Here is a 12837-nt window from a genome sequence, read left to right on the forward strand (position 1 = left end):
CAGTCTATTGTCATCTTTTGAGAGTTGTCCAAAGATCTTATGCTGTATCAATTAGTGGGCAACGCACCAGGTGGGTATTGTGGCACTTGCTCATTCAGTGTAATAGTTTTTGGCGTGTATGTCCATTTTAATTTTATTAACATTTTGCTTTAAATGCATCCATTTAGGAATTTGTACCAATAAACTCATGTCAATTTCTAATTATATAATTACTTACAGTTCTTATCCAAATATCTAATGACTGCTGATTTCAGACTACCTATAGTGATCTTCGGAGTAAATGACAGAACTACAGGTTAGAAGCCTCTCAAGTCATGATGTCAAGGAAAAATCAAAGCCCTAATTATAGTAGGTACTGTACCATTTGGCAAATTTTCATAGCTGGCCTTAAAACACAGGAAACAATCCACTGACAGAAAAATCACCATATTAAGGTCAATCTGGTAAAAGCTTTACAGTTATATAATAAACAATGTTTTTTTCCTCTTTTCCACTATAGTGCATCTGAATCTTCCATCTTTGCCATACTGTATGTGCTTTTTTTCTATTCTTTGTGATACTGCACACTGTAACTGAATATACTAGTATCCTGTTCAGTCTGATAAAGTGCCTTTATGATTTAAAAAAAGTTAAAATTAAAAAAAAAAGAAAAAAGAAAACAAAACTCCATGTTTCATTTGCAATGATTACTACAAATAAATCCAGACCATTTAGAGATTAAGAATAAAGTATTGGCAGTACTTTTTGAAAATTAGTTTTATACTTTAAACCCAAGGAAAGGATATTTATTTGACAGTAATTACCTTTTTCTTCTTAAATAACATGAGATGTTAAACTGACCTTTTTAATAAACAACTAATATTAAATAACACTAAAGCAGTAGAAGTGTAAACTGGAACTCAAAGTCTAAGGAAACCTGCTCTACTTCACTTCAAAATAGTTACTTTTTTCAAGAAAAAAGTAAAAAAATAAATAATTAGAGACAGAGAACAGTTATCCCTAGTGCTGTCTTTACTATACTCACCTATTCATCTTGCATATCCTCACTACTTAAATTCTCCCTCAGTTCCAATGTAATTTTGCACCCGCAAAGTTCTAGATTGAACACACATGTGACAGGTAAATTAAGCTTTGAAGGTCTCCTTTTATATTTTCTAACCTTGCTTTGTAATTGTTGAGTAAGCACAATCTCAAAAAAGTCTTTACTGCACCAGCATTGGATGTAAAATACAAATTTTACCATTTATTTTTGCCATATTTACGACAGGAATTTTGTGACTGCAATGTAAGACTACTGCACTAACTGAGTACGGTATTTCAAGCTGCACATCTAACATGAACACAAATCTACAGAACCATCATCTGTCACAACATAGCTGAAATAGTTCACTGTGTTACAGTAATATGCACAATACATACATCCTCTTACAACATTGCTAAAGGTTTTTTTACTATTGTTCAGCATTTTTCTTTATATTAACTCTTCATTTTCCAAAAATCAGAAGGTCTTAACACTGCATATACAAAGGAATGTGCCGACTGTTTTTTTTTTAACCTTTTGCAATTTGCCTGTAACAGTTTAAAGGGAACATCCCCACGAAAACTATTAGCACTCAACCTTTTATTTAGTGTTTTAGCACAGAAGCACAGGGGACTTACATACTGTAGCTGACTGAGAAACACATGGTGGTACATTAAATGCTTGAGGAGAATAAAACGTTTTGCTATTCACATAGACTGTGACCACTGCACAATCCATATGCATTATTGCAACCGGCACACATATTTAGAAGTGATGTTGAATTTCATGGTTGTCTTCTTTCCAGCTTCAATGAATGATATACTTTCAAAATACTGAATAGTGTTATTAAATGTTGGTTCAAGGCAGACTACACTGCAAAGATAATCCATAGATACATGGTTGATGGGTTGGGAGAAACAAGCTCTCAGGCTAAGAAGTTCAAACACTGCACATCATTAACTGAAGGTATTCTCAGGTCTGGATGAACTTGGACCCAACAAATCCACAAACAATCCCTGGTGTGGAAAGCAATTGTAGGTTCAGAACTCGCACAAGTGAGCTTTTCCTTTGGAAGCTTGAAACCATTGCCTATGAACAACATCAAACATTTCTGCCAGACCACTGACCCCAAACCTCAGCTCACAGGATCAACAAGAGACACTGGAGTGCAGCAGGGAGCTGCTGGAGCTCTTGAACAATGACAGAGCAAAATGCAGTACATGAGACTAGTGAGACATGACATACAAGTTCACCACTATACAACAACACATAAAATGAGTCAAAGCAGTGGAACCACCTGGCGCCTTCACTCTTAAAAAAGTCACAGCCTCAGCAAGCAAGATTATGACTGGCATCTTCTGGGATTTGTGATGCAGATACAAACGCCATTTAATATTATTCTGACTTATTGGACCAACTGAGCAAAGCCATCTGTGAAAAACAGTGGGGGATATTAACACATGGTATTCAGCTGCTGCACACCAAACTGCCAGTTCCTAAGACCAGGGCAGTTTGCAGGCTGCCAGAGTAGGCTTAAGCAATTAAAAGAGCCTTCATACAGCAAAGACATAGTTTTGAGTGACTATTATTGTTCTACCAGTCAGTGCTTCGGGGTTGTAGACAATTTCATGAAGCTCACCACTGATGAAGCAGCAGTCGAAAGAGTTATATTATCAGGGAATAGAGGGATTAAAAGACAAATGAGCTAACTGTGTGGAGTCGATGGGTATTGGCAAAGAGACATAAATAAGAGATATTACATTATATCTATATGCCTGAAAACAAAATATGTTCATACTACTGTACAGTTACTATAGATAGCTCAAAGAATCATCCGCCCCCTTTCATCTCACATTTTTCATACGTTAAAGCTGTTACTTAAGGTATACCTGCAATTCAGAATTTAAGGCATGCTTTATTGCATTTATTTCAGGTGTATCTGCAATTGCAATCTGCAATGTACACTGAGTCACTACATTAAAATCTACTCCTTCAAATATGCTGTAGAACCATGCAATTAAAAAACTTTTGTAAAAAAAGGCTGGAAGTAAAATTTTGTTACTGGTCATGGAAAAAGAACAATTAAATACATATTTGAATAAATGGATCTTAAGGTGAAAAAGAAACACGGAAATTGAATTTGATATAACAGGGTAATATTAGGTCACTTCACCTTCTAACTGGAAGCAACAAGTCACCTCACAGCATGAACTGTCTGAAATGCTTGCCAGTGTTAAAATACATGACAAGAATAGAAAGTCCGTCTCTAGCAAAAGCATGATACTTGTCCTTTAGTTATTTCTTCTGATTTTGTTCTGCATTTTCATAGGACAAACATGAATCACACATCATTTTATTTTTATCAGTTGTAGTTTGATACTGCAAAACAAGTACATAAATACTGGATGATTGTGCTAATACATTGTCAAATTAAAAACGTAACATACAAGTATGATTTTCAAATATTTGAAAACATCCATTCTTCACAATGGAAAACAAGCTTATTTCAGATTATGTTCTAAAAATACAAATAAATTCCACTTTCAAGTGTTATATATGATTTTGAGAAAACCTGATTTTATATGTTAAAACCTACAATGTCATTCATTTTCAATTTTAAGCAAGACCATTTCAATTGTTTAAGTTTTGCTTGTCCTCAGCTAATTTAATATTTGACAAAATTATGCTGACAAACAGAAAACGAAGGCTTTAGAGTCTTCAGCTGCTCAGCCCGCAAAGAAGGTTCAACAGCCAAATGTGGCATTTTTCTTTCTTCTTTTCAGTGCGTAATTAATGTCAATTTTTTTCCTTTACCACAACAGTTGTTTGAATACACCTCCTTGAAACCAGGTTTTTCATGATTATCTGTGCTTTAAACTGTATAAACTTGTGTATAAACATTTAATATTTAATTATTTAATTAATTACTTATTACTTATAATCTTAAGTGAAATGCATTGAAAATGTTCATGTTTCATTTTCAATAAAATGAACACCCAAATCAAGCAGATTTCAGTCTGAAGCCCAGGTTAGTTTAAAGTCAGAGTGTTTAACATGGTGTTAGAACACTAAAAGAAGTTTAAAATTGTCTTTGCTACATGTTCTCACCAATCACCAATTATTGGCAAACAGGTGAGGGTACACAATTACTATAAATATAGGGAGCATTGGCAAAAGTTTGTAATTCCTGAAGGAACAGGGCAAAATTTGCTCAGCAAGCAAGGAAAAGACAATCTATAATTAATTTAAGAAATGAAGGTCAATCTTTAAGGCAAATTGCAAGAACTTTGCAAGTGTCAGTTACAGCTGTGGTCAAGACTATCAAATGGTATGAAGACTTGGGCACTCATGAGGACTGAGAAAGGTCAGGCAGCCCAAAGGTGACCTCAGAATCGGAGAATACGTTAATTAGAATCACAGATCTGCGGAAACGGTGACTAACTGCCCCTGAAATACAAGCTGAGGTTAATGAAACTAGAAGTACAGATGTTTCAACATCAACTATTCAGAAGAGGTTGCGTGAAGCTGGCCTCGAAGCTGGCCTGTTTTTTGGCCACGGCAAGTCTTTTCCTTTTATTCTGCACTCTTAACAATGGTTTCTTTGCAGCAATTCTTCCTGGTAGGCCAATTTCACGATTTTGGTAGTTTCAAGTGTATTTCACGGATCCTTGACCTTTGAGTTCCGTAAGTCTGTGCACTGTAATTAGCTACATGTACATTTCAAAATCCTCAACATCCATGCACTGAAACACTGAAAAATCCATGTTGCTGGTATCAAAGCTGTCTGGTTAAATCAGAAACTAAAACAGTGAGGAAAAAATTTGGAATTTTGACAGAAAATTCTGATACCAGTTCTATCATGTAAACTCCAAACTCAACAAGATGGATTGTGCAATGTTTTGAAAGTTCTTTAAGATGCTGGCAATAGCAGAAAGTTGAGTTGTCAATGAGAAAAGCTCTTAAAGTCCAAATATTAAATGGCAAGTTTTGCACAACATGCATTCCATGTTTAAAAAAAAACCATAACAGTTTGGTCTGCACCCTGAAAACAGAGGGTAGCCCATTTATATGCGTGGTGATGTTGACTGAAAACATTTTTCAATTTTGTTTTGCAACCTATTTTTCATTATGCAGTTCAGAATAGTGTTGACTTTTTTCCGATAACAAGATCTTGATTGGATCACGACAGTCCATAAGGAATGTCTAAAAGGAAGGTTCACTTTGCTGTGAAGTGAAAGGCCCTTGTACACAATGCCCATCTCCTGAAGCAGAATTTGCATCAAGGCAGATCGAGCACCAAAGAAAATTCACTATTTTCACCACTGTAGTCACCACATTATCAATCTCATAATTTCTCATTTTGGCACAAGATGTTCCCGGTGAATAATAATAATAATACAATGAAAATATACCGTGGGTGGCCAATGTGACTGGCAATAATCTTTACGAACCATAGAGGGGGCACCATCAGTCATCACAGAAAATATTTTCTTGACATCAATTCCACTTTCCTTAAAATGATTAATAAACATGTTAGCTAAATCTGCTCTGTAATTGTTCCATGATAACAGTATCTCACAAGAAATGCTAATCGCATTACGTTATTTATATCCACACACTAAGCGTGTGTCATGTTTTGTCTGAAAATGTAATGAAGTGCAACAAACGACGCTCTCACAACATACGAGCAGAAATAGCACGGCCTTTATATTGAACAAATCCATATTAATCTCTCCAAAAGGGCTGAAATGAGCAAATCTAAGTTTAACAATTAACTGATTGCAAGCTTTACTGTGAAAACAATAGGACGGCCATGTCAAAGAGCTTTCATTGATTAGCAAGTTGTTACAGAATTACAGAACATTCAAACATAGAATTTCTTTTTGGCTTATTAGACTTTACTGCACATGCCACTTTCATTGCTCATGCCATTAAAAATCCCTTTGCGTGTAAAAAATGGCACATGTGCCATAGGATTCCAACCCCTAGCATAGACTATTATTCACTTTTACTGGAAAAAGCATCTTTACATCTAACATAAACCAATTTGTAATTCTTATGTTTTTAAAACTCATAACATAACTGACACATAGCAGTCAAATTTATTTCAAGGTTTTCTTAGACACTAATTAATACTGAAACGGAAAACAAGTGAAAGAGTTTTAGCTCCGCTCAAAAGGAGCTTCAGTGTAGTTACTGTACTTACTTTCTCCACCAGGACTGTGGCTCCACAGCTTCCTCTGAACGTCCCACGGATGCAAGAAATGCAAAAGGCCAGGCGAGCAACATCATGAAGGCAGCAAAAAAGAGACGTATTGGAAACAGTGTCACTGTCATGATGGCAATCTGAAAAGACACAAAAGATCAATATTACCAAGAAAATCCACGATTTCTTCAATGCTTTACTTTAAAGAAACAGATTTTTCCATCCATCCTTTTCCTAATGGCTTCATCCAATTCAGGGTCGATGGGGAGCTGATGCCCATCTTGGCAAACGATGGGCGCACGCCGGGCTAGACCCTGGAGGATATGATGCCAGTGCCTCACAGAGCACACACAGACACAAACACACACACTGACACCAGAGACAGTTTTTCCAGAAGCCCACTAACCTGGTTTTTAGTTTTTAGACTGTGGATCGAAACTAGAGCACCCAGAGAAAACCCTCACACAGAAAACCCTCACAAACTGCACACAAAAAACACCCCACCCATGTCTGGAATGGAACCCAGGGCCCCAGCGCTGCAAGATGACAATACTAACCACCACTCCACCGTGCCACCCAATAGATTTTTAATTTACGAAGTTATTCAGTAAAGTAATTCACTTAAAGCAAATCTTGCTTGATTGAGCAAAGTCACATTGATAAAAAAACAGTGCAGAACCAGCACATTTTACTGTAGTATTAAGTACAAAAAAGACAGATCATATACTTGTAAAATATATATATATTTAATTTTGGAAACACAAATTATCAGACTTTCTCTAAATGCCAAAACAGAATGTCGTAAGATTTAGTAGCCCTAATATATCTGTAAGTATACTGATAAGACTTTTTCCCCAGAAACCTGCTATACCCCCAAATTGCTTAAGGTAAATAAAGCCAAGAAAAATAAAGGTTAAATGTTTAAGTGTTTAACTATAGCATGATATGTAAGGGTTGTGTTCCAAACAAGAAATTCTACTATATAACCTTTTAGAGGAATGAAGCCAAAGAAATTGTGCTGCAGCACCAGTCAGCAGTTTGGATTTATAACTAGTATAGTACTTTGCTAAACCTAAGATAACTGATAATCTTATAAGTGTTTTGTGATTACTGCTTTTAAAGGCAATATATAAAATACAGTTATTTATAATCACTCCAAACACCCCCTTAAAACCATCCTGTAAAGAAACCCATTTCCTTTTGCAACATGCATAGACTATGAACACTGTAATGGCACACACCCTCGTGACACAGAAACATTACTCAATTCCAGCAGAACAATGAACAAATAATTACCATCCATTTAATATCCCAGGTTGCTTTAATGGGTGGGTCAAATGCAATATGCTATAGTCTTATCTCCTGTGCAGAGCTCTGAAAACAAAGCAGCTCAAATTGTCAGATTTTGAAAGAGGACATAACAGACAAAATGTCAATATTGCAGTATGTTCTTCCATAAGTGATAAGCCATTTTGTAATATAGTAATTTCTTTATTACATGTGATGTGGTGGATGGGATAGATAAAGTGGATCCCCTTTTATATGTAAAGAACTTTGGGTCAAGCAGGGTCAGGGTCAAGTAAAGTGCTATATAAATGCAAAGGAATTATTATTTATTATATTTCCAGAATTTTTGTCAGTGTATTTTATTCACTTTGAAACCTTTTACGAACTAAAACATAATAACAGGACAATTTTAAATTAAAGACAATTAAAAGAAGACAATGCTATTGTTCTACCTTATGATTTAATTGTTTAAGATAATGGTGTCACAGGGTGTTTCCTGGGATAGTTTGCAATGATTGCAATGAACATGGCTCCTAGACCTGTGATGTATATAGAAAATGTTAAAGTTTGCCTCCCGAGTACATAATGGCTTGTAGTCTTACAAAAGCAATGGAGAAAAAATGCATGCATTAAAAGCAAACTCGTTTGAACATGAGCGTGTAATGTGAGGTTAACAACCATTAGACTCCAACAGTACTAAAGACAGGAGGTACTCCTGATCAACCCAGACCCAGTCAACTGCATATCTACTGTATGTAGACCACCTGATTAGTAATGTCTGCACAGCAACAGCTATTACTACTAAAACAAGAAGGCACCATAGAATATACTTACACCTATTCTTACTCATTAACCTCAGTACGACTACAGTTTGCATGAACATAAATAGATGATAATTCCCATTACACTTGTGATCCTTGTGGTGTGTCTCTTTATCGCATCTGTAAAAGTGTTAACTTCCCTGTTACCGTAAACAGCAATGGTGTTGACAACTTTTAGAGAATGGTGCTTCACATGTTCTTACTGCAAGACCAACATCAGAGTAATCCCTTAATCTTTCAATCCAATAAGACATGTCACGCAATGACAAAGATCACTATAGACTACACCCTGGGGAATTATGTACAGGAAGAAATAAAAATTACGTTAAGAAAAAACATCAATATTATGGTAAATACGTTTATGAAATACTATTAGAGTCTAGAGTATATGCAGGCACAGTACACTGTAGTGCTTTGTGTCATTCCTTACTGCTGTAATTTTCAAAACTATGAAGATGTTTAATAGATTTATTAAACTGACATTTAATATTTCAGCACAATTCCAATTTCTTTCTGCAGTAAATGTACATCTTTTGAGTGGAATAAAATGTGAAAAACAAAAAGGAATGGTTTGAGTGCTTGCAAAACACAATTGCCACAATGTGTTCTTCCCTCATTAAAGAAAACAATGTATCAACATTAAACAGAAGTTATATACAAAATGTTTTAAGAAAAGTAAGCCATTTGTAACATAAAAAACAAAAACTAAACGTGACTAAAGAGGGCCCTCTCTTTTGTTGTAATATTTGCAAATAGAGAACCATGCTCTGGCAGTTTCTGGCAAAATTGATTAATGTACCTTTAACTCTAAGCATGATGTTTCAACTGTTATTAAAAGTATTAAGAAAAACATGCTGTTTCTGTGTAAATGTGTTTAGCATATGAATTTTGAGACAGCAATATGTGAAAGCTTTACAGACCTTCAAAAACTCATTTCGGACACTGGAGTGGATGCTTAATGCCAAAAACACACAGCCACCCCAACATATCTTCACCCCAACCCCTACTACTACTACTACTACTACTACTGCCTCAATATAAACTACAACAGCATTGTCACAAGGGATACTCAAGAAGAACAGATTTAGTTAAACAGTCTGCTGATAATAGACACAATTAAATCAGCTTTTTGTGTTACCTGGACTGGGCTTTTTATTTATTCACATTAATGTTCCATATGTCTTTGTGCATATTATTTTACAGTTATGACACCAATAACAACTACACAGGCGTGAATGTCACTTGGTAGATTTACCAACAGTCCAAATTGTACTTTGCACAATAATATCTAGATGGGACTTCACAGTACACTCCACATCAAACATTCAGCATCACTTTGGCTTTTTGTACAGCTACAGACAACAGACAAAATAGTTCTTGAGACATCCAGTTCATCATAGGCTCCCACCCCCCTCCCAAAGAGTTGCTGTGTTAACAGCTCGTTTTGCCAGGAATGGTAATGAAGATAACTATATGCTCTGCTGCACAGTATGAATCAACAGCTATGACAGCCTTTGCATTCCTGCATCACGTCGTTTATTAAACGAGCAATATACTGAGGACTCAGGAGCAGTGTTGTCTGATGCAGGCTTATTACCAAATGTATGACTTTGCTGTTCGTCTACCACAGACCAGGAAACAGAAGGGATTCTCTAGCTTCTCCGATTTACAAAGAAAGTATACAGCAAATTAACCATCTTTCAATTGGGAAAGATACACTGGTTACAAGCCTTCAATTCAAACAGGCATTAACGTTACAAAAATTGATTTACTGACGCATCATTTTCTTTGTTAAATCTTTTGTCAGAGTACCGTCAAAACACTGCTCAGAAATAAAATATGACGACGCAAAGCCGTGTGCTACCTGAGGCAAGCTGGCAATAGAAAGGCCTAAACCGTAATCATAAGATAAGTCAGTTAGGAAGGCTATACAGTGCTTCAAATCTCCCTCACTAACGAGAACTTGAACAGTGACTCAGTACTAAACACAACTTGTCAACTCATAGGCTTAAAAGTTTAAAATTCTGATCTGAATGAATTTTCATTCCTACAGTGTAGGACTATTACATGCTTTAATTCAAATTCACACTTCATTTTGTATAGAACAGAATCAAATATAACATTACTACAGTATTTTGAACAACTTATGAAACACAAATGTTGTTGCTTTTGAGTTATAGTTTTTTTGTCAATTAGAATCCCACTCATTTATCTTTTCTTTTTTTAAAAATCAATTCTATTAGAACTGCTTAATAATTTGATTTTTATGCCCAAGCACTACAAATGTCCTTTAATGGGATCAATAGCATTAAAAGCTCTCTCTAATGTGCCCAGGACTGATTTTTTTCCTCAGGGAGAAATGTGCACATGCTAAAACATGCCATTATCAATGAACATCTGCCTTCCTCTAATTATTAAATACTGGACCTTTTTTGTAACACTGTAGTGTTTGCAGGTTGAATTTGTTAGAATAGAAGACCTCTTAAAGACAAGCAAAACAAAAAAAAGCCACAGCTTTCAATATCTTCATTCAATATCTGAAAAACACAGAACATCTAATATTTTAAGATTTGGCTATGGAAGCCAATGGTATAGTACTGAGTATTTAAATTATTTTAGACTGTGAGACTGTGTATACCGAGTCATTCTGATAAGACAAGGTGGCTGTCTCAAAAATAAAAACCGCCTAGACAGTAAGCTTTTTTTTAAAAAAATTGGACCTTATAAGGGTGATTATTCAAATTCCAGGCTTTATTCTTGAAATCTCAACCTGAAAGGATGCATGGTCTTTAAGTGTTTTGATAACAAGCAAAAAAAATGAAGCACCAAACACACTGAAAGCCAGTGAAACACACTGGTTCTACTGGTTCTAATAAAAAATCATGACATTAATGTCGCAAACAGACCACTAAGTTAAATAATCGCTATGCAATAATATTCTCTTATACCCTTCCTCTTTGCACTTTTTTGCATTTCTTAGCTAAGCAATTTTCTTTTCAAAACCACCTGCACTAGAAAACACAAACATTCTTAAATCTACAAATGTGTATTCTTAAACACCTTCAAAGGTGTATACTTGAATATGTTAGCCTTATTATTAGTCATGAGACACACTGTTATTTTCTCTTCTGTGTTTCTTTTTACAGTCATAGCAAATTCCATGTTAGCTGAGTTAATTTTTTAGACATGCATCTTGTACTGGCATGATTATCTTCCAAGAAACATGGAATCATTACACTTTAGATGTTCTGGATATGAAAATTACTAACCAGAACCCACAGACAAAATCAGAAATGACAGAAAAAAAATCTCCAAACAAATTTAAAATTAAAGAATAATACTAAACACATATTTAAATTAATTGTAAAAAAATTAGCTCTTGTACTACCCTTAACCAGAATATTATAGTAATTGAAATTCTAGAAAATTGTCTTTTCCACCTACAAATTGACACGGTTACACTGCGAAATATTTGAATTATTTATTATTCAAATAAATAATACATAATTTTGTATTAAAATGGCTCCAAACTTAAGTTCTGCTTCCAGCAAGCATGAATTCTCTTTGGCATGTAACTTAATTCTCGCTCATAGTTAATTTAATCGAATTACATTTAACTATTATATCAGTCGATTAAATTAATGAAGGAAAAAAGACTCTCCCTCATTAGCCAAGGTTAGTATTAAGATACTCAGGTGGGTAGCTGCATTATCTTAGTATGAAGATGTTTGCTTTAATGGAAAATCTGCTTTTATATTTCAACTGGAACCCTAGTAGTGAATCGCCAGAACAACATACATCTTCTACAAATTGCTGCTGTTTCTTCATAGAATACCTGAATACAATGGGGAACCTAACTGTGTGTAATGAAAAATCTTCTTATCCTTGATTTAATTTTCTCCTGGTTCTTATTATTCTCTCTATAAAATAGTAACATGCTAACTGTACATGTTCTCTCAGATCCTCAGAACAGCAAGGCCAATTGAGCTGTGTGTTAGGGACTAAATGAGAAACCACCCTATTCATGTGAGTTCCTATCTCACAAATAGGGCTGCTGCAGCCTTACAGCCATGCCCAGCTCCTTACAATCATATCTATCTGACAGAAACACATCATTGTGGACTGTAATATGGTTTTCAGAAAGGATATTACATGATAATGTTCATTTAAGACACTGAACATTAAATAAACCAAAGAACTGATCTCTCAAGGTTACTGGCATTCTTTGCCCCCCGGGCCATCAGAAAAACAATGGCAGGAATGCACCACCAACAAATCAGACCTTAGCGAATATTTTTTATTAGACATGGCACAACACATCCAAGATGGGCTTTAGCTTATTTGAACCTGCTTTTTCTCAAATCACATTAGCGGCACGAAAATTAGATGTTATAAATGAATAGCTCTTTATGACTGATTATTTACTCAAAATTCTCAAATTATGTTGTTGCAGACAGTATAACTCCCACTAATTATCAGTATGAAAACTTCTTGTTCAAGAG

At 35.1% G+C, this 12837-nt stretch overlaps 1 protein-coding gene across 1 annotated transcript in view; it reads right to left on the minus strand.

The window, feature by feature from the left end:
* The window catches only part of LOC148651130 (lysophosphatidylcholine acyltransferase 1-like), a 65382-nt gene that overhangs the window by 27092 nt on the left and 25453 nt on the right, over nucleotides 1-12837 (minus strand). Inside the window, exon 2 of the mRNA XM_088601038.1 lies at nucleotides 6228-6367. Within this exon, the coding sequence (XP_088457164.1) occupies nucleotides 6228-6367 (140 nt within the window). The remainder of the gene's footprint in view (nucleotides 1-6227; nucleotides 6368-12837) is intronic.

Source organism: Lepisosteus platostomus, chromosome 12 (assembly GCF_059453375.1).
Source record: "Lepisosteus platostomus isolate fLepPlt1 chromosome 12, fLepPlt1.hap1, whole genome shotgun sequence".
Taxonomy (NCBI): domain Eukaryota; kingdom Metazoa; phylum Chordata; class Actinopteri; order Semionotiformes; family Lepisosteidae; genus Lepisosteus; species Lepisosteus platostomus.